At 33.4% G+C, this 24,031-nt stretch overlaps 1 protein-coding gene across 1 annotated transcript in view; it reads right to left on the bottom strand.

Moving 5' to 3' along the window:
- Positions 1-12,850: 12,850 nt before the first annotated feature.
- LOC130903983 (zinc finger protein Gfi-1-like) overlaps positions 12,851-24,031 on the bottom strand; it is a 66,257-nt gene continuing 55,076 nt past the window's right edge. The window contains exon 5 of the mRNA XM_057816457.1: positions 12,851-14,946. Coding sequence (XP_057672440.1) covers positions 14,753-14,946 — 194 coding nt within the window. The 3' untranslated portion in view covers positions 12,851-14,752. The remainder of the gene's footprint in view (positions 14,947-24,031) is intronic.

Genomic DNA, 24,031 nt, shown 5'->3' with positions numbered 1-24,031 from the left:
ATTAAATTTTGATACGTCCTGAATAATGATATGAATAAAATGTATGACATCTCGTTGACATTGACAGTTGTGTCATGTTTCATGTCTAACACTAACCACACCTTTTGTAAGGTTATAAAATTAATTCCGTTTCGTTAAAAATTCAATAAGATATTAAGTATATTATAAACATTTATAGAAAGTTGTCGAACCGATTTGCTTATGAAGTTCTATTGGTCATGTAAGTGTAAACTTTTATTATTTTTCTAACCTAACCTAACCTAAAATAACCTAACCTATCTTAAGTACCTCTAAATGCAACAACAAAAGTAGCCAAAAGACTCTAAAGAATGTAGCTGCATTCATAATCCTCATAATCCTTTTTGGCTTCATTCTTTGGTATAATATTTCGTGATTTTAGCTAACTAGCTCAATATCCTGCCTGAAACGTTTTTTTTTAATTTTTTCGTAATCAATCGTGACAGGATTGGAGATTCAGTGCTTTCGCAATCTTTCCAATTTATTTAATCTTTATACTCAGAGGCAAATTCGGTTACAGTTGCTTAAAGGATATTTTCTGAGTTGGCTAAAGCCTAGTTAGACCAGGGCATTCACGAAATTACGTGACAAAATTAATAGTAGAAAAAAAAAAACAACGTCGTCGTGTGCTTGGGGTTAAATAAAAATTATGTGCATAAAATTCAAAATTTTGTATTTATGCGTTATTTTTTTAAACAATAAAAACACCAAAAAATCGGTACAAATTTTGTTTTTTGCGTTTTGCGCTGAACCTATGCAATATTCGTTTTTGTTACTATGGGTAATATTGTAGAGAATTCAAAAAACTCCAAAATAAGCTTTTATAAATTGAATTTCGATAATTTGTTGCTTAGATAATTTAACCGAAAGGAGTAAATTTTTAATTTTTTCAATTGTTTATAATTTGTTTAATTTTGAATATAACGGTTTCTTATTTACTGAAAACTGAGATCTAGATGTACTAAATCAATGCTCTAAATATGTACCCTGTGGCCCCAATAGTTTTTACAAAATCGCAATCAAACCATGGGAGGCCCTTTTTTTCAAAGGGCCATTCCTGCTCACCGGATGGTCCTTTCGTCATTTGGAAAGTCGCGTTGGAAAGAAGAAGAGTTGAACTAAAAATCACTCATCTCAGTTTGTTTTTTTAATTTTTTTTTGACCTCAAAAAAGTGTTCAAAAAAGGAGTAAAAAAAATTTATAAATAATTTATTGTTTTTTAAACATTTTATAAAAATATCGTTATACCAAAGTCACATTCGGAAAGCTGGCATTTTAATTTGGGGCGAAATTGGAAATTTTTTTTAAAATTCACTTCGGCTGAATTAAATGATAATAATAAAGACGACGATGATGAAGTTGTAAGAGCCAAGCGACGTTGTTTAATGTAAAGATATATTTTAAGAAAAATGATGTATTGCATGGAAACAATAAAAAAATTATGACAGCTTCAATAATTTTATTTATTTAATAATTAAAATTAATTATTCATTTATGTTATACGTAGTATTAAGTTTCAAAATGAAAAATTATTGTTTCGCATTATTAGGGTACAAATAAAAATATTTTTATAAACAACATACAAAAAAAAAGGAGTATTTTCAAATATTTTTTATGAAATCTATAAGTGCGTTCAAGTAAAGCAATAAATACGAAATATTTCCCCATAAAATTAAGTATTTTCACCTAGAATGTAAAGTATTTTATGCCTGTATAAATAATTGTTTATTTAGTTAATAAATAAGTTAATAAATAAGTCAAAAAATTGCAGAATTCATAGAGGGGAAAATTCTGGTAATTATTAATTTTAGCAAAAAACTAATGTGACAGCTAATTTTTAGCTGAACGAGTTAGCCCAGTTTAAAAAAAAATCAAAATCGGCCCAATAGTTACTGAGATAATTAATATTATTATTATTATTGATAAAAATTTAAAGTTTTCCCTACAAAATGACGCAAAAAACTTTCCGTAATATTGAAAAACAAAGCCGCAGTGAATTTAAAAAAAAATGTCTAACTTCGCCCCAAATTAAGCTGCCAGCTTTCCGAATGTGACTTTGATATTACGATATTTTTATAAAATGTTTAAAAAACAATAATTTTTTCGCACCTTTTTTGAGGTCAAAAAAAAAATTCAAAAAACTGAGATGAGGGATTTTTGGTTCTACTCTTCTTCTTTCCAACGCGGCCATCCGGTGCCATTTTGAAAAAACTATTGGGGCCACAGGGCCCATATTCAAAACATTGATTAAGTACATTTAGATCTCGGTTTTCAGTGAATAAGAAACCTTTATATTTAAAATTAGACAAATTATAAACAAATTAAAAAATTAAAAATTTACTCCTTCCGGTTATTTTGAAGATTTTTCAATTCTCTTGCATAGGTTCAGCGCAAAACGCAAAAAACAAAATTTGTACCGATTTTTTGGTGTTTTTATTGTTTAAAAAAATAACGCATAGACAAAAAATGTTGAATTTTATGTACATAACTTTTATTTAACCCCAAGAACACGATGACGTTGTTTTTTTTCTACTATTAATTTAATTTTGTCACCAAAAACCTTTTTTTTTTTCGTAAGTGCCCTGGGCTAAGTATATTTGATGATTTTCCAAAAATGAATACCTCAATCCTTGCAAGAAGGTTTCACTTTGATATTGAACCACATTCGACTATAAACCTTAATAACAAATTCGGCAATAACTTCAAGATTTCGAGAAGGAGTTTCACACGATACATTAAACAAAAAATTCTATTCGCAGTCGTTAATTAGAAACTTGGTTGAATTTTTCTGGTTGTTTCCAAGTCTTCAAACACTACTTAGGTTGATACTGCTCGATAAATTGTACTTGAGTCGTCCCAATCAATTTTTAGCAGTCGATTTGCAATTGGAAGGTCTTCACAGCTTTCAAGCTGTTTGTCTATGGGACCAGATTCTCTAGAACCTGTAGTATGTTCATCAAGATTTTGAAATAAGAGCCTTAAAGGAACTTCAATTGCAGGTTGTAGACACATTTTCCATTGCAAGGGTTTTCTTACTTTATTTCGACGAATCCAGTTTTTCCATCTATAGTTCAATCACAGTACTCAAAAGTTGTATAAATGTGAATGAAATCTACCCAGTGATTTTTGAGTTATAGTGGTCACAAGTTCAGAAACGTTCGCAAATTTTCACTACAGTCCAGGGTATTTTTGGTGTATGATGACCTGCAGCCAAAATTTTTGACACCCTCTTCTAAATATCACTTTCAACTTCTCATTAGTGCTAAGCTCGAGTAGCTCCACTCGTAATATGACATTCTCCACTTCATCAAATGGGTTTACGATCCATCGTGGTATTTCTATCGATGGAATCTGGTTTTAAAGCACATTCTACGAGTTTGAAAACTGTCAAAATTCGCGCCGACCAATATTTTCCTTCATAAATTTTAATTTACCTTTTAATTGTAAGTTAAGATCATTAAATGTTCAAACAAATCTGTCTAATACGTAAATTCTGCTTTAAAATCGATTGGATTTCTTTTAAACAGAATCTTCACTTTCTAGAAACTCTAAAATTGAGTAAAATTATGAGAAACATGCGTTTTTCGACAACTAGCTTACTTAGATATATAACATCAATCGTTGGAAGTCTTCAATGAGGTATTAAATGCTTTGCTTATTATTTAATCACAAATTGAAGCTCAAATGATTCGCTACCAGATGTTGTCGGTGGATAACACAGTGAATTGCAGTTACCTCTGCAGTAACCCTTTTAAGATGATTTACAGACCCACGATATCACCCGAAGCTCAATCTGTTGCCACCGAAATAACTTTTCCTATAAAAAAATCACTTATGACTGGACTCGATAAGCCAATATTTTAGTTCATCACTATCGATAGGAAATAAATTTTGTTGACCCCCATTTTTTGTCACGTTCATCGTAGAAGCTCGTCGAGTATCCCGTGGTCCACCTGGACCACTTCGGGAATCACATGTGTCGAGCTTTCGCTATAACCAATGCTCCTAGCACTTGTTATGAAAAGGTAATGAAACAATAAAATTATGATCAGAAAATTTATTTATTTGGTTTTTTATAAGTGTGATAAAGAAAAGTATTTGTGTGACAAAACATTCACAAAGCCTATGGATAGATAAATTTACATATATATTGTGCTTTACAAATAACTAACTTCTTAAAATAATGTACAAATATCTCATAATATACATTCAACATTTAGTAGTATTACACTAAATTAATTAAATCGAAAAAATAATAACAATAATCGTTTTATTTACATATCCCAAGGTTCCGTTTTTTGGAATGATTCAAAATTATGAGAAGAAATTTGAACTTTAGATGAACGGTTGTAAATGAAATGAAAATATCGTCAGATTAAATGAAATATATTATTTCGACACATACCATATAAAAATATCTAATTCTGTAATAGTACAGTCATTTAAGGTAGTTCACCTAGGAAAATCGAGATACTAAGTTATAAAGTCGTTTAAACTTGTTCATTTGACATCCTAAAACTCCTCTCAAAACTCACATATAATTCGATGTGAGCAACTTCAAAAATCGGGAGTTAAAAGTCAAAAAAATCGATTTTTTTTCACATTTTTTGCAAATAACTCGTTTCCTATGGGTTTTACGCTATTTGTATTTATTAACAATATTGTAGAGCATTTAATTCACTACAACTTTTGTTTGAAAAATTTTTTCATACGGTGAATCGTTTCTGAGATAGAGGGCAGAGCGCGCGCGGTTAGAATTCCGTTTGAAATCAACAACAAATAGCGTGAAACCCATGTGCAAAAATCGATTTTTTTTATTTTTGGCACCCGATTTTTAAAGTCGAATTATATGAGAGGAGTTTTAGGATGTCAAATGAACAAGTTTAAACGACTTTATAGCTGAGTATCTAGATTTTCCAAGGTGAACTACTTAAATGACTGGACTATAAGTTTAGTATGTATAAATATCAATTTTTATTTGAAACTTTATTGTAGCTTTTGGTGGATGCCTGGCAGAGTATTCACCAAAATTTGTATATACATATATTTATGTATGTATGTAAGATTCATAAAAATTGACGTTTCGACTAATTCCAAGTCAAACTAGTTTTGCCTAGGATGAACTAGTTCTTCTTATACGCAATACGATTAACTAGTATAGCTTAGTCCAAACTAATCTGTCCTAAGCTCGATAGGATAAACCAGTTTAGTCTAGACCAAACTAGTTGTCCTCGTATAAATATTCACGCTCTAGAATAAACTAATACGACTAAGTCTAAACATTAAATCTAGGAAATCAAAATAAATAGATAAACTGATTAAAATACACTCCGTAATTGGGAAAATAATTGTTTTTATTAAAACAATAATAATTCGTCGTTGAATACTATGGATAATTGGTAATACAAACAATCATACTACAATGAGTGTTTTTTTAAATGAAAGTTATCTTATTTCAAGTATTAAAATTGTTATTTATTTTTATATTGTGTGCTTTGGTAGTACTTAGAATTGAAGGGTATCTTTACCTAACCTAACCTTACCTAACCTAACCTAACCTAACCTTACCTAACCTAACCTAACTTATTATTATATACGAGGTCTTGCTATTAAATATTGAGACTGCGCGCCATTTCTAAACCTTTTTCATCAAATAGAAAATGGAAAACCGCCACGTTTTTATTAAAAAAACTATTTGGTAGTAAATATAACAATTGGAATTCAACATATTTTTATAAAATGGATTATTTCATTTTAAAATAAAAAGTTTGGTGATTTTTTTAATTGAAAAGAGTTAGTTTTTGAGGTTATTTTTTAGAATGACGGATTCTCTACGGTTTTTAATAAAATACAATCTCAAATTTCTCGTTAAATTGTAAAAAACTCCGACTTAGTGCTATAAATTGTTGCAAAAGGCCTATGGTAATAATTCTGTATCTTGTGCGCGTGTTTTTGAGTGGTGTAAGAGCTTTAGTCAGAGCACTGAAGATGACCAGCGTCCAGGTCGCCCGGTGGCTGTTTCAAGTCCGGAAACAGTGACCAAAATCAACCAAATTGTGCGTCCACATCGTAGATTGACCATCCGGATGATTGCCGAGGTTGTAAACACCAATAAAGAAATTTTACAAATGACAAAAGTCTGAGCGAAGTTGGTGCCAAAAAATCTGACTCCTGACCACAGGCTCTTGGATCAACGGGTCTGCTCGTATTTCTTTGAAAGGTTAGAAAAAGATCTGCTCTGAAAGGGACCCAATTTGAGTCGATGGGAGTGGTAAAGCAAAAAACGGCAGATCTCCTGAAGGCACTAACCAAAGAAGACTTCCAGCACTGCTTCATTCAATGGAAAAAACGTATGGAAAGATGTGTGGCGAGGGGAGGGTTTTATAAAACTCTTTTTCGTAACCAATCTCGATATTTAATAGCCAGGTCTCGTACTATAATGTTTAGACTAGGCCGTATTATTTAATTCTAGAGTTTGCTTATTTACATCAGGATCAACTGGTTTGGTCTAGACTAAACTGGTTCATCCTATAGGGCTTAGGACAAATTAGTTTGGCCTAAACTAAACTAGATAATCTTAACGTGTATAAGAAAACTAATTTAACCTAGACTGAACTAGTCTAATTCCTGTAGGATTTTTGTCACTTTTATAGTTTGAGGTTGGGCTTTATCATAGAAAAAACAAGACTTTTGACGCAATTTCTCAATGGTTTTCTCTTAGTAAACGTTTACATTGTTTGTTTGAAGATAAGTAATCAATATTTACCCATCCCAACTTCCTCTAAGTGACACATTAATCATTTCTATCCACCTGGAGCAAATTTAATGCTGTTTTCTTGCTTAAATTCTTAGACAAATGTTATATCAGCTCCGCTACACCAACACTCACAATTACACTGTCCGACGCGCGTTTCGATAACCAAGTTATCGTCTTCAGAGACTGAAGGTAACCTCAAGAAGTATAGACGCGCGTCAAACAGTGTCATCGTGAGTGTTGAAGTGTTGGTGTAGGGGACTTAGAGATCTGTGACATAACTACTCGAGGTGTAAATTTGGATTTTACTGTACTGGGTGGTTCAACGAACAGAGACAAACTACTAATATGGTTAATTGTATCGGCTAGAATGCTTTTTGTGGATATATTTGTTCACAAAATGGAACTTTCACGACATAACGACATAGATCATTGCTATTTGATTTAGGAAGACTGAAACAAATAATATTGTCGTGATCCATCTAAATATAGGTGAAGGATCAAACTGATTCAAACCTGTTATTTCAAAATTTGGTGGATGCCTTCTAGTGCAACCAGCAAAAGATTAACTAAACCAATTGTACTTTAGTATAAATTCGTGATTAATTCTAAAGAATAATATTAAACAGCATTGAAGACGTGATGGTGGTGAAGAATTTTTTCTATAATAATAAGTACATTCAATTGAAAGAAAAGACATCATTACAAAAACTGTTTCCTCTGAAGAAATTATGAAAATCCGGAAGGAGAAATCACCTTCAGTTGTTGAAACAATAACTAAACGCATTGGTGGTGAACGAATGGATAATTTCATTTATTTTAGTGATTAAATATGAGAAGGAAATCATTTCATCCTCTTATCTGAATTTATTAATGAGGGTTTCATGTGTTTCTATGTTGGAACATTCATAAATTTTCCATAGGAAATCGTAGACGTCAAGAAAAATTAGAGTCGACACCTGAAAGTCGAAAGCTGAAAGCCACAAGGTGAGGGGAAGCGTTGACAGCAACAGTGAAAACTGAAACCGAGCTTTCCGTTGTCGTGATCTTTCTTGTTGGTGGAGCTTTGGGAATATGGAATTACACAAGCTGACAACACGGCTTTTCTGTATAATCTAATTTTGTTTAATCTATGCTGTTATCTATCTTTTAGAGCTTTGTAGGTATACAATATGAGTATGTAATTTGGATAAATCCATTTTGTATATCAATTTTTCCATAAAAATGCTTGGGCGTCTTCAATTAGTGAGAAATTTTGATAATTATCAAGAAAAAATCAATTAAATGAACCAAAAGATGATTTTGGTGATCGGGAAGAACAAACAAAGATGATAGTTGATCATATGAATGAAAAGGAAGACTTTGGACAAGAAAATTTGATACTATAAAGGCAAAATTTGTCATTGGGGGCATCCCGTACCCCACATAATAGCCTGTTGGTATTCACAGTTTTGGAAATTTGGGGCTAAAGATTGTAGAATTTCAAAGCCATCAAATCATAAAAACTACACAAATTATTATTTTCGTTAAACTTCAGCGAAGTTATTTGCTGATAATGGTGGAGATATCACGAATTTGAAGATACATGGTGGCTGAAAATGTACTAATCTCGCTGTAAATTTGTCTCATGAGAACAATGTTTCGGATACTTCACTTTCAAGCTCAAACATTTAAGTATACCAAACATTTCAAATAAATTGATGTTCTAATTTTATTCCATAGATAAATAATTCAACAAAATCTGATTTAGTAGTTTTTATATTAATGTTTATAACTGATCCACATGGTTGCCGAAAAAATAATGTACTTAACTCGACCGGAAACTGTTTTTTCGGACTTGCAAACTTCCAGAACTCGCTTACGACTGGCACTATGATCTTGTCCGAAAAAACAGTACTTTGGGAATTATTATTTATCTAATTATCTACGAAATATGACACTTTAAGTCACTCGTTCTGTATTCATTTACATACCAAAAGTTGCGTTTCGAGTGTTCCATGTACTGAAAGTGACAGTTCCGTACTGCAAAACACCTCCGGGACGCTCTAGAGTGACTCTAGCCACTTCAATGTTGACAGTTGACAGTTTCACTTCGAGATTCGGCCAAAATCTAAGTCAAAAATAGAATCAAAGAATGCATAGGTCGCAAAAGAAGGCGTTTCTTGGCTTTTTTACCATTTTGAGAAAAATGGTCCATCTTTGATATGCTGTAGCTCGCTCTCTATTGGTCGTAGAAGAAAAAGTTGTATATAAAATTTGTACAGAATTTAATGTTCTACAACTTTGTATAGAAACTGTTTTTCGCTAGAACCACTCCTTTTCGAAATATTGCGAAAAAACCGAAAAATTTCTGAAAATTTCGATGTTTTTCGGTTATCAAAAGTTGTGCTGAATCCAGATTTAATCACATTTTCGATATTTTACTTTTTAAACCCATTAAAACGGAATAAAAAAATAAAATCTTCTACCACACCTTTTGTAAGGTGAACCCCTTTTTTGGTCTCTGGGAACTGGACTATAAAGTGTGTTTTGCTTTCTGGAATTGTAATTTTAAAAAATGTGACTTCATCAAATAAGTCTCCTTCTCGTAGGAGAACGTCAGTTAAGCACTCCTGAAGGCTCCCGCAATACTTTTTTATAAATCTTTCTACATGCTCCTTCGTCTAAATATCCGATTTTTTTGCATTGTTGACCATCTCTTCAGCTAACCCAAAAGCATCTTAATATCAAAGAGGTAACTTCGGATCTCAACACTGAATACATGGTCCACAAAGTCGACGCCTTTAATGTTTTTAAATTCTTAAAATAAGCAAGCACTGCCTTTTCGTTGACGTCTTTCATATTATTAAAATTTTCGGAAGTCTTGGGTGTACCTACTTGATTTTTTAGATATCAAACTACCCACAGCAGTATTTGCAGACTCTCTTACATCAAATGGAATGTCTGATTCGCTATCTGAAGACGTTTCAAGTAATTACTTCTGACTTATATTGAAGAATCGTTGTTTGATTCCACATTAATCCAGTATTTGCTTAAATAACTATTCCTCAATTGATTCATTAAAAAAAACTAACGAAACTCAAAAATCTGAATTGTATATGTTTGTTATATATATATTTTTTCCTCTCTAGTATGAAATATCAAATTCCAAATTGCCTTTTGTACGTGAATACTCCCTTAACTGAGATCTTTATACCAAAAACTCCCTATACAGATATGGAATAAAGCAGTGTGAAACTGCAAAGGTAGTTGTACAATATTACCTAAGGCGCCAGTCATCGTTCAGAGCCCATATCTTTATTTACAACAGAACCGCTACGTCACAGGAATATAAAACAGTCTCCCTTGATTGAGCAACTTGATTTTTAGACTTGAACTACACAAGATTTGAGGTACTGCATGAAATAATCTATGGTACAAAACCCCGAGGTTACGCTAATTTCAAAAAACAAAATAACAAATTATTATATATACTTACTACTTATACTAATTGCCGGATTGTATTAAGGGCTCGTTACTACATAGTTTCATAATTATAACATTGATCAATAAGCCTCCGGTCTGATAGATAGATGTTTGATTACTCCTTTATTCACGTATTGTGGTGCAGTAGTCACTTCGAAATTGATTCTAATCCTTTCTCCACCTATCTACACTCCAAATAAAAGTAAATTTCAGAAAACTTGTGGTGATTTTATTCCTTATAATCGCTGGTAACTTTTTTCTTGCTTTTTTTCATCATTTTACTCACAAAAATCGTTATTTATTTCCTTTTTGTTTTAAGCAGCTTTCGTGTTAAGTTTCCGCTTAAATTCGTATTTCTTCGGGCATCAGAACGAATAGAATAGATCAGATTCTCCTTTTTATTCAAATCTATTCTTTCTACTCGTTCCGTAACTTCCATTTGTGTTCCTGTTTCCTATCTCACTTTATTTTTTTTGACAGCTATAGAATTCCGAAGTGGCTACTGTGCCACAATACGTGAACGAAGAAATATTCAAAATGTTTGAAGAAAAACGTAAAAAATGATTATTTAATAATAACTAGCGTGTTTTGTAACAACATAACTAACAAATTATGACGCGAGAACTATTTGGAGTTGTTTAGTTGAAAAATATTCATATTTGTAAAGTAGACGGATGTGGATATCACATGAGTTGAAAAATGGCTTTTACGTACGAATGGCATACAATATTTTTTCTACTAACGAAAATTTTATCAAAATACAGAAGTTGAATGGTAATTTTCTTGACCCACTAGTGCGTAAAGTACATTTTAATCAAGATTAGAACGAAACGACAGTCGAAATCAATTATTAACAATACTAATATTAAAGATGCACTTTGTGCAGACATTGAATTTTCTTCGCCATTTATAAATTGATAAGCGCGACTTGAACCTGGGATCTTTTGCAAAGTTAATCAAACAGGTATAAAAATATAAAGTTTATGTATAAAAATACTGTTTCTTAAATTATTACAAAGGGATAAACAAATTATTAGGGGTATAAGACATTTAATGAACTGGATTTCGAAACGCTTCCACACCCACCACATTCTCCATATCTAGCTCCCAGCGACTAATATTGGGCTCTGTTTAATATACCGAAGATTTATTGATCAATTTTATAATACTGATACACCGAATTATGATAATTAAAATGAAGGGGACTAATTGAAACATTAAAACTCTATTGTAATTGTTAATGTTCCTTAAGGAATAGAAAAAACTGAACAATTTGTGTAAAAAATGAAAGATTACCAAGATAATATGTTATTTTTTATGAAATAGGCCGAAACGTTGAGTTTTACCAATTTTCTATGATATGAGACATAAAATCAAATGAAAATTTTTGATTTGCGTAACCTTTTTAGAAATAATTTCTAGTGGGGAACTCTAAACGGAATTGAAATAGCAACCGACTCGGTTCAGTCTCGTGAAATTGCGAGATTTTTCCCGCAGCACTGCAGTAAATTTAGGTACGTCTTCTACATTCCGCATCCGAATTGAATAAGATACACTCCGCTTTTGACTTCGATGCTTCTCATCAATTTAAATGATCTTTATTTTATCGTTTACGAGAATTCAAAAATGAATCACGAAAATCGAAAATACTGTAATGTTTTCTATCCACAATACATTATTTTACCTCAAGCAAAAAGAAGTGGGATTTTGGAGTCCATTGACACAGAGTGAAGTTTTTATAATCGAAAAATAGATGGCGATAATGCTAAGTTGTGGCAACACTGTATTTGTGAACATCGAAGTTTTTTGGACGATTTTAAAAATGCTTAGAATCGCTTCGCGCAACTTTTGGTAATGAATGCTGGGGGCAATATGATTGAACAAGATCGGCATGTGACTTACATGCAGCCTCTTACGATATCGGAGAAGTTGGGAAAGATAAACACGATCAAAATGAAAGATCTAAGAATGGGTACAAGTTGATAATTCTCCTATTTAAGGTTTTTTTTTCTCACAAATTGCAATCATATTTTATATTTCTGTGCGAAAATGTTCGTTTCGTCGAGAAGTGGAAACAAACTGTCCGATATTATAAAAAATTGATTGTTCATTAAAAATTTTTGATGTACATCACTTAATCATCGATATTGTCTATTTCAATTTACAAATTTTGAAAAACTAAAATATCTTTGGTAAATTGCACGATAAGGAAATTGCACATTAAAATATTATCAGGAAAATTTGATCACATTTTCACAGTGTGCTCTAGAACATTTGGTATTCGTGGCACACTGGGAAATCTAGTAGTGATAACTTTCCTTCAATAGAAATCTGTACATATTTATACACAAAGCTGATGCTGAAATCTACATAGTACAGATTTTAACCCTAAGCTCTCTACCATATTCCATATGGTCATAATCACAGATTAAACACCTACACGACTGACTGAATTATATAAATCTACTGATTTCATCGAAATAGTTTATGGGTTGAACTTGATTTTTATGATAATCTACATTCTGTTGCGCATTGTATACGATATAATTCAGTCTACCTTCAAACAAAAAGATATCTTCAGAATAGTCACGAAAGTAAATAATTTCATAAAACTTTTTCGAATAAAATTTATCAATAAATTTCTGTGTTATAAGTTTGAACCATTTGCACTACGAGGATGATTCCAGAAGTACCTGGCCTGACTTAGAGATGGCGGTAGTTGCTTGAGTAATATCACTGTATTAAAAAGTACACGACGCCATGTTGTTAGTATTTGATTGGCAGCTGTCAATACAATCAACTTGTAAACACGAAAAATGAAGTTGTTGTTGAAGAAAACCCCAAAAATTTGGAAACGAGAAAACTGTGTGCTCGCAACAGCGTCGCGAAAATGTTTTCATCGAGTTTTTGGCAATGTTTTATAGAAAGGCAAAGACCGTTCCATCTGCAGGTAATGTCATGGTCGGTGTTTTGGGATAATCTTCATTGATTTGAAAAAGGAAAAACTATCGACGGCAAGTATTATAGAAACTTGTAACGTTTCAAACACACATTTCGCTAAGAAGACATTGCTATTTCATCAAGATAATGCACCAGCTCATACATTCCTTCTTGTAATTCTGATCGATTCATACACCGATTCAATAAACATTCTCCTGCGGAGTTTTTGAGAAGATATTAGAAATAAAAGGTAGCCAGACAATGATAACATTGATCTTATTTTGAAAAAACTATTTATAAAGAATCTTGGAGGAGCTGGGTGCGTTTTCGTATGCGTTCTGGTAATTTATGTCAACGATTACAATCCGAGATTATCACATTTGGTGTTAAGAGCTGGACTTTGAAGGTCTCCATTATCAAGCGCAAGGTGGAAGCTTTTGAATTATGGCTCTTTAGACGGATCCTTAAAATACCGTGGACGGATCGGGTGACCAACGACGAGGTGCTAAGATGAAAGCTTCCTACTTTGGCTACATTTATAGAAATCAAAAATATGCCTTGTTACAGCTGATTATAGAAGGGAAGATATAAGGTAGTCGCGGCCTAAGTAGAAAAAGATTTTCATGGTTGGAAAACCTTCAAGAAGTAAATTTAATACGCAGGACTGAAAATCGTGAGGAATTCCTAAGGATGGTTGCCAACCTTTATTAGAATGAAGCAAGCACTGGAAGAAAAATATTGCGCCAGAAAATTGTATGAATGAAATTCAAATATTTTTTATTTTGAAGCTAAGCATAATTTCAGTTCCTGACTTGATCACGTTCAAAAAGTTTCTGTGTATGTAGCTTCAGGATTTAGTGGTTTTTCTTACCATTCAGGTTTTTTAAATGAGCTCCACAAACTACCAATCAATGAAAAGTTGCTTATAGAGCCAAGGGCGGATCCAGGGGGAGGTAGATTAGTATTAGGACGAGTCCTCCCTCAAAGACATGGCATTTTAAGCTTTTACCCACAAAATATAAGTTAATTACGTTGGTTTTGACAGCATAATGATGAGTTCTACGCAATTTTTACTTTAAATTATGACCCCAATGACTCCCTCTGGATCCGCGCTTGGATAGAGCTTTGATTGCAAACCTAATTTCATGGCATGACAAGAAACTTGAAATATCGTTATAAATTACATCTTAAGCGAAGATTTAGAACATTTAGAACAGTGATAATACTTTCCGAAGATCAACTAACTTAAATTGGAGTTTAAACACATGAAAACAATGTAAAAATAAAACGTGACTCCTCTGATAACATCTTTTTTGTATGAAGGTATTTTTCCTTACTTGACCGAGTCTTTGGTACATTTTTATCCTAAGTCCAACTCATATTGGACAACACCGACCTCATCGGCGTCAACAAACCGCTACTAGTTAGAGGTTGTTGATTCCGTCTAATCATTTGCTCATCCGCAGTAATACCAACTTGGGTATGGAATGGTTGTAGAAGTTTGTTTTCTTCGATTTGTACATCTTTGGTATTGTAATGAACCGGAAGTGTGTTATTACTTCCGGTTGTTTGGCACTATGTCACTATCGGTCGCAGTTCGGTGTGTTGAGTCTCCTTATGTCTTCTTAAATCTACTTTTCGTTGGAATGCTCGTCCGCAGAGGTCGCAAGCGAACGGTTTGAAGCCGGTGTGCTTTCGGGAATGGGTTATTAGGTTCGATGATTGACTAAATGCTTTTCCGCACACTGTACATTTGTGAGGCTTTTCACCTGAAACAAAAACCATACGTCAAAAATAGTTCTGAAAACTAAACTAAACGGAAACAGTGACCAAAATCAACCGAATTGTGCGTACAGATCGTCAGTTAGAAAAGTTTAACACGGGGAATTACACATGACAAAAGTCTGTGCGAAAATCGTACTCCCGACCAAAAGCTCTTGCGTTAACGGGTCTGCTCAGATTTCCTTGGAAGGTCAGAAAAAGATCTGCTCTGAAAGGGACCAGATTTGAGTCGATGGAAGCGGTAAAGCAAAAAACGGCAGAGCTCCGAAAGACCATCACCAAAGAAGACTTGCAGCACTGTTTAGATCAATGGAAATAACGTATGGAAAAGTGTGTGGTGAGGGAAAGTCACTATATTGAAGGGGAGCGTTCGAATTTAGAATAATTTTTATAATAAAACCCTTTTTCGTAACCAGTCTCGTTATTTAATAGCCAGACCTCGTATATTTGGACTTTTTAACTTTGAGTCTCAGACCATATTCTCGATCGACATTACGAAACATATTTGGTAGAATAATCCGAAGAAGACTGAGTGAACCAGCGGTCCTAACCACATATTTCGTGGGAGGGCAGACCCTTTGGATTGCCCTCCCGGCTACGCCACTGGTCGAGGAGAAGCTTATATGAATCCATTAGGGAAAAGAAAGGGTGTATATAATTAGAATAAGTACATCAGTTTTAGAAATCTAACAATTTTTCATAGCTAATTCATTCAAGGAAAATCAAATATGTTGAAGAGAAGTTTGAAAATTTTTTAGAATATGATATATAATAAATATTGTAGGATTTTCGATATCGGTGTATATATCTATAACTTGGGTATATTATCGATTACTATCAGAGTTTGCGGCAGCCGTGATTCGTGCCATTATTTCGGCACAGGCCCCGCCCGAGCCCTTCCGTTTCTATAGTAACGAAGCCCTCGCGTTCGCGAGCAAGATAAAAAACGCCCGGTATCGCGGGGGAGATAAAGAAGCACAAACTGATTCGTGAATCCTGAGGGAAACGAAATGATGAGGCCATTTCGTGAATAGCAGAAAGATAAAGTCAGCACTACCGTAAAGATCTTTACGTTGATTGATAAAGATAACGAGTTGGATTCACTTAAGATTTTACGTGGATCTTCCGAGGTTGATTTCTGAAAAATAATTTAATATTATGAGATAAATCATTATTTTCCAGAGGGGAATTGAGAAAGAAAAATAGCTAAACTCAATTTGGGCTTAATCGTAAAACAGACAAAATGTTATACATATAAATTTCCAAAAAAAACGTACATAATTTGGAATAACTACTAAAGTATATAGAATGTCTTGTATTACTTCAAATACATTTGCTGGTTGAGCAAGTCACACAATTGAAGGCCGATTTAACTTGACATTTGACGTGTGACATTTGACTTTTCTTGGCTTATTCATGAGCTGCAGTTAACCTAAAAATTTTATCCTTTTTGACGTATGTCGTACTCTTTTTTGTTTGAAATCTTGTATCCATGGAAAATAACGGAAAGTTTTTTTTATTGGGAGCATCAGACGAAATCACTTCACAATCGCAAACGGATGCGATTGGTTCTTTTTTATTGCTACGAACGGCAAATTGAAAAAGATAAAATTGGGTTATGCTGAAAGTCACTAACCGCAGAAGGCGACGATCATGCATTTCTATGTTTTTAATTTTGTAACTGTCAACGCCAATGGCAACGCCAACGACAAACGGAATGTCAAGTTTATGAATCGGCCTTAACTGTCCATCAATTGGATCCCGGGATTTCAAGTCCTAATTTAGAAATTGTAATTAATTAATCCCGAGATTTACGAGATTGTAAAAAATACAATTACAATCTGTATCAAACTATTGACATTTCCTTTTGACATTTGACAGCAATCTTGGTATGTCAGCTGATCTATTTATTACGTGAGGTTTTATTGCATTTGGTGTTGTAAAGAAATGCGTGTTGTGCAAATATTAAGATATAGATAAAAATATAATCGGCACTAGTAAAGCAGTTGATCTGTCGTCCACAAAGTATAAGAAATATTTCTCTGCAAGTTCCACCAAAGGTAACCAAAACACCCACTGTTGTTTTGGTACCTCAACACATTGTAAAAGACAAATTTAATTTATTCAATTCACATAGGTCTAACTTCTTTTCCAATGCTTTTTTTATTCTTCTGAAGCTGATACTACAGAAGGGTTCCAAGCCAATTTTTGTATTTTTCGAGAGATAGTTCCTCGTTGTATTCAGACTAGTTTCTTTGTGCTAAAGCCCCAATTCATCCCTGCGAAGGTTCTGCACACCATCGGGGTTTTTGTGACTTTAGTGATTATCTCAATTTCATGTTTGTTCAAGAGAAGTTCACTATCTAGTGTGAGTTTCAAATATTTCAGTCTGTTCTTCACTCAATGGTTAGGTTAGGTTAGGTTAGGTTAAGTTTCCTTTTATGGACATCCCCTGTTTATATTTCAAACCATCGCTGAAAAAATCGGAACCTTTCAAAAGAGAAAAAGTGAGTAAATTTATATTTATGTGATTTTTTACCAAAAAAAAAATGAGATATTAACTAATCCATCTACATAAAAATCGACATTGGAAGTGGCTATCTCCATTTACCAAATGAGTTTCCATGATAATTAAAAATATATATAAAAAAAGGAAGTTAATCGTCGCCGGAAGGGTAAACCGAATCTGAATTTATAGGTTGGTTATCTGAGCCAGCGCGTGCAGGGGCATTATTAACAGCGATATTGCAGTGAGGTCTGGAATTCCAATTTGACTCTGTGAAATTCGACAGAGAAAGCGAGTGTCTGTTAATGACTGCTTTTGATTTATCGTTTGCAATTCGGGCCTTTCTTTATTACGTTTAAGCGTTAATATGACTAAATGGTTTGATTGTACCCTGTTTCACTTTTAGAGAGGATTTCAATAAGTGCTTGAATACGTGGATATATTGAAAAATTCTTAGCCTACTACAGAACCAAACAAAATTTCAATGTCAAAATATTTCATCATTCAACATATTCTCCTCTTGATTGGATACATTTTTTTAAGTTGAGCCAAATCTGGTGAATAAGGGGGATGTTCTAGTAATTCAAACCCTAAATCACGAATTTTTTGCATGGCAACATGAGATTTGAGTGCAGGGGCGTTGTCCTGTAAAGACCAAACACCTTTGGATAGCTTTTCGCGTCTTTTCTCTTTAATTTTTTCCCGTAGAGTGGTCAGTAATGTTGAATAGTAATCTCCAGTTATTGTTCTACCCTTACCAAAAAAATAAATCATGATTACTCCGTGGAAATCCCAAAAAAACTGAAGCAAGAACTTTTCCAGCAGATTTTTGGACACGAAACTTCTTAGGTCTTGGAGAACCAGAGTGTCGCCATTCCATCGATTGTTGCTTTGTTTCTGGATCGTAGAAATGTACCCAAGTCTCATCCAAAGTAACAATTCGGTTTAAGAAGTCTACGTCGTTTTCAAATCGAGCACAGATCGATGCTTCTACACTTGTACGCTTTTGGTCAACATTCAAACATTTGGGGATCCATTTTGCAGCAATTTTTCTCATGTCCAAATTGACCTGAACTATATAATGAAATATTCAGTGCTTCAGATAACCGTTTTAGCCCAAATCGACGGTCTGATAAGTCATGAACTGCATCGATATTTTCGGAGACTGACACAGAAACTGGCCTTCCCGATCGGTCATCATCTTCAACGGAAAATTTACCACTTTTAAAGCTTGCAGTCCAATTTTTCACGGTCGCATACGAAAGACATTGACCACCAAGGGTATTAAGCATATCTTGGTAAATCTGTTTACCTCTTAACCCTTTCAAATAAAGGTACCTACTTGATGATGGCTCAATACTCCGATTTTTCGATTTTCACAATTTCGTTGGACATATTTTAATTTATTGCGTAACTCTAGTTTACTTTATTGACGTCAAACTTTACACTTACACTTCTAATAATTTATTGTTCGTTGTTATGGTACGAGTTGGTCAAACATCTGAAAATTAAAATTTCCCATTTTTCTCAAACTGCACAGACCACGGAAGAGCATTAGGGATAGACAAACACTTCAGTTGGTCTGCGCAAATGCTATAACAGTTATTTACGATACTTCAAGCACGAGTATCGTAGAATATTTTATCTACGACTAATACTTTTGATGAAAACAGATTTATAAACAGATATTTGCGATAAACTTTTAGAAATGTGCAATAAGAAAATTTCACGTGTAATTTTCGATTATTTTAGTGTTAGACCAATCCAAAACATAGGTGGTGGTACGAGAAAGCATAAATCAACAAAATGCATCGAAAATTAAGTCTAATTGGAACATTTTTGAGAATTATCTGCAATAGAGTTTGTAAAATACTTTAGAAAGACGTAGCGATATGAATCACGATGTTTATATATGTTCTATAGATACTAATACACTGTTTATACTACCACAACACCGACACTCACAATTACACTGTCTAACGCGCGTTTCGACGAGACTGAAGACCACCACTACACAAACACTTACAGTTACCCTGTCTGGCGCACATTTCGATAACCAAGTTATCCAAAGGTGTTTGGCAGGACAACGCCTCTGCACACAAATTTAGGGTTTGAATTACTAGAACACCCCCCTTAATCACCAGATTTAGCTCCGTTCGATTATCACCTCTTTTTTTAACTGAAAAAAAGTTTAAAAGGTCGCAAATTTTCTTCCAACGAAGAGATAATAAAAGCTGTGGAGGTCTGGTTTCCAGAGCAAGAAGAAACATTTATTTTGAAAGTTCTAGAGAAGTTGCAGGTTCGCTGTAATACATGTATCCAATTAAGAGGAGAATATGTTGAGTAATAAAATATTTTGACAATGAAATTTTGTTCGAATAAAAAGTCTGCTTCCATTTAAATGCCCACCCAAACCATCCAGGAACCACCTCCAAAGCCACGTTTTCCTTTAAGCAGCACTGCGCGGATTATTCCACAGGTCTTCTGTAGATTAATCAGGCAGGCACAGCTTTGCGCCCTGTTGTTCGTTGTTTCAAGTTCTCTGGGAAATCGTAGACAGGCTGCTCGGTGGGTTGGGCTCAATTTGGGATTAGTCGCTGACCTTTTTCACTCAAGGTTAACTACCTTCTGACTGTCCAGCTACTCTGGAGCTCTTGTAGAAGACCAGTAATAGCCGGATTTCTCAGCGATGTGTGTCATCTCTCTCGGATGTGTTCTTCCGGAACCGCGTCTTTGAAGAAAGTTATCAGTCTCTTGGAAATGATGGTTCGTCGCAATAGGATGACCGTTTGAGCAGCCTTATCACTTATTGTGTCCATTGTAGCGTAGAATTCTTGTTAACGGAAATATGTGTCGGTTGACGTTTGACCACTAACTGTGGGTCAGGGTAGTGGGTCAGGTGGATAACCTTTTATAATTCTAATATATTTTTGGACAGTGAGAGCCAGAAAAACTACAATATTTTATATCATTTTCAAGATAGTGCTTTAAGATTTTACTAAGAGAAATACAACTTCGCGTTCTGTCTAAGGAGGCAATTTTTTTGTACACTAGTGTATTTCAAACGAGAAATTGACAACGAATTATAACGTTTGACGGTACTGAATGAAATAAATGATTTGATATTTTACGAAATGTATCTATACGAAGCAAAAATTAAATTCTTAGGATTTTACTCATTTGAGAAGGTGTTCAACGTCTCCGGAAAAGACACAGTTTTCGCTTTCGTTTCCATACCCACAATATTTTCTCTTTAACGATTGATAGTTCACTTGAGGTAATCAGTGGTAACAGAAAATCGATATTCTATCACAACTTCAATTCCTCCTGAGTAAATTACCGGCAATCCCGGAGTTTTTATAACCGCTCCGAACAAATTTAATGAAAAATCCATTTCACCATCCCGACTAGCGAAAAGCAATCGAGAAAAGACAATACTTAAGGTGTCTGTTCTCGATACGACCAATCAGAACAAGCACTTGCAGCACTAAATTTAGATTGGCCGCCGGCTAAATATTTTCTTTACTAACACAACGCTGGATTAAAGTTTTGATAAGGTTCGAGTGTTCTTGCAGAGTAAGCCGGCTTCCTACACACATTCAACAGTGTTGTCAGATTATTTATTTGTGAATATTGCCGCGAAAAATAACGTTCGTTGAAATAATAATAATAATTGGGAAAAGATGAAAAATATGAGAAAAATATTAACGATATATTTCAGCTGAAGTTAGACCATATTTAAAGAGAGGAGATGGTGATACGGAATAGATTTAGAGAAATAGGAGAAGAATCAGGCAAATGACGTTTTTTAACAAAAATATTTTCAAAGATGGCCGACTTCCGGTTCTACCGAAAGTCGACTGTAACTTTGTTATTTTGAATATAACATCCTGTATATTAATACATTTTTGAAATTTACGTAAAATTTTAGTATTCTTTTGTCTTAGAACTTTTCTCGATAAATGCATACTTTTTGAGTTATTAATTTTTTTGTAAAAAATTTGACAATTGCATACCCTTATAAATTATTTTTTCACGAGGATACCCTTAAAGATATGAAAATGGTTTTTATTTAGTTACTTTCAGAAAGGTTTAACGTATTTGAATCTATGTTGAACAATTTTTCATTTTATACAGGGTGTATATAAAAAGTGTTCAAATTTTAACTTCATAAATATCAAATTTCTTCATTTTTTCAAATAGAACCACCCGATTTTTTCTATTTTAATGCATTCGGAGGTAAAAAATAAAGTAAATTCATGTATAATTCCCTATACCTAAACCTTGCCGTTATCCAGATATTAAATGTTTTTTCTAAATTTCTAGAAATGCAGTTGTGTTTTAAATTTTATTTTTTCGTTATTAAATTGAGAATGTGCCAATTTAACGATTTTCGGAATTATCAAAAATTGACTAATGACAGTTGATTAAGTGTCATTTATTACAAAGCCTACTAAAAGTATACAGAAAAAATTAAAACTAACTTGTTAAAAAATATAATAATAATTTAAAACGTGAAATATCTCGGAAACGACTAAAAGTTGGAATAGGAAAGTATACATGAATTTGCTTCATTTTTAACCCCTGAATGCATTAAAAGAGAAAAAACCGGGTGGTTCTATTTGAAAAAATTGAGAAATTTGATATTTATGAAGTTAAACTTTGAACACTTTTCATACACACCCTGTATAAAATGAAAAATTGTCCAACATAGATTCAAATACGTCTAACCTTGCTAAAAGCATCTAAATAGAAACTATTTTCATATTTTTAAGGGTATACTCGTGAAAAAATAATTTATAAGGGTATGCAATTGTCAAATTTTTTACAAAAAAATTAATAACTTAAAAAGTATGCATTTTTCGGAAAAAATTATGAGACAAAAGTGTACTAAAATTTTACGTAGATTTCAAAAATGTATTAATATACAGGGTGTATTTAAAATTACAAATTTACAGTTGACTTTCGGTAGAACCGGGGATAGTTTTAACTCGTCGTGGAACACCCTGTATAATGAGAACAATGGGAAAAAGGATCGCTAATTTCGAAGTCAAATGGAAAGATCTACAGTTCACAAAAGAATCCTCGATATTAAATACAGAAAAGTCGCGAGTATATAAGGTTATATTAATCGGTTATTTTACGAAAAATTTAAAATTTTACAACATCGGAAAAATTGCACCACCATAAAACTCATGTGACAATCAAATAGGATGAATTTGTGAAGGAAAATGTTTTAGATTAAGATATTATCTGATTTTTGAAATATCGCTCGCGAGTTTAACAAGAAATTTAAAAGCAAAGACAAAAGAGTGAAAAAATGCAATAAACACCCTACTCAATTTGAAATTCAGTCAGGGTAAATCCAACGTTTCATATGTTTGAATAATGTTCCAGTCTAATATTACAGAACGCATTCCTGAGTGGTGAATAACCGAACATAGCTTTAGGATTGCGGACGACGGACAGCGTATCCTGGAATGTCCAGGATTCTCGGGATATTGGTCCTGGTAACCTCTGCCACCGGAAGGGATATTAATATTGTGTTTCGAATCTTTTTCGCATTCTTTCTTTATTTCCTGTTGTTACCAAAGTTATTTAATGGATGACAAAACTTTTAAGATCCTTTAACATCCCGCTATTAATAATAACAGTTTTTTCTGTATATTACACAGTCCAAAAAAATTGGCGCTTTGGATTTTAGAACTGATTATATTAAAGGTGTTGAATAAAAATATGAAATCAGCTTTACTACTTTAGATAATGATCCTTTTTCGAAAGGAAGGAAACAACTTGAGAAGCATCAAAATTATAGAACTTGAATAAGGACTTACTCGAGGAGAACTCCACCCATAAAGTCGTCACATATCAAGTTTGCGATTTGTTAAATTAAATAAGAAGTTGTGTAAATCATTCTGATGTGTTTTGCTACAAATGTGGAGAATACACATTTATAGATAACTAGTACTGACTTTGGCATTAAGCTTGGTGATCAAGATAGAGCCGATGGTTTGAAGAGAACCCAAAAATCACATGGCTGACTATTATTTAAGTCTAGTAATCATTAGTTATATTGATCCAAACAATCGTAGCAAATGATTCAGTCTCTACCAGACGCCCAGTCTCTCTCTCAGAGGATGTGTCGATTCCATCGTTTCCCCAGCTACCAGAGCTCGTCTTTATGATCCCTCTTTCGATACTTATGAAGGTAACATCGATTATGAGATGATGTTATCAATTCAACAACAAGAAACTTCCAAGTTAATAGCTACTAGCTACTAGAAGACAATCTTGTATCTGGTGATGCAATTAGAGGACTTCCTCAGACAATTGGTCTGAATATTTTACTGATGATTGGCGGTTATTTCTCGATAGTTCTAAGTGAAGTTTGAAATGTGCTTTTCTACACAATTGGAACAAATATCCATTGCTCATTCGACAAAAACGGAAAATAACAAATAACAAACACAAATATCCTTGCTTCCTTCACATCTGGAATAGCAAAGACAAAGCATATCAATGCGATAGAAAAAATAGTCCAACTTGGGCCTTATGAAGCAGTTTAT

Source organism: Diorhabda carinulata, chromosome 2 (genome assembly GCF_026250575.1).
Source record: "Diorhabda carinulata isolate Delta chromosome 2, icDioCari1.1, whole genome shotgun sequence".
NCBI lineage: Eukaryota > Metazoa > Arthropoda > Insecta > Coleoptera > Chrysomelidae > Diorhabda > Diorhabda carinulata.
The sequence above is the reverse complement of the archived record's forward strand: the minus strand, read 5'-3'. Positions and strand labels throughout refer to the sequence as shown.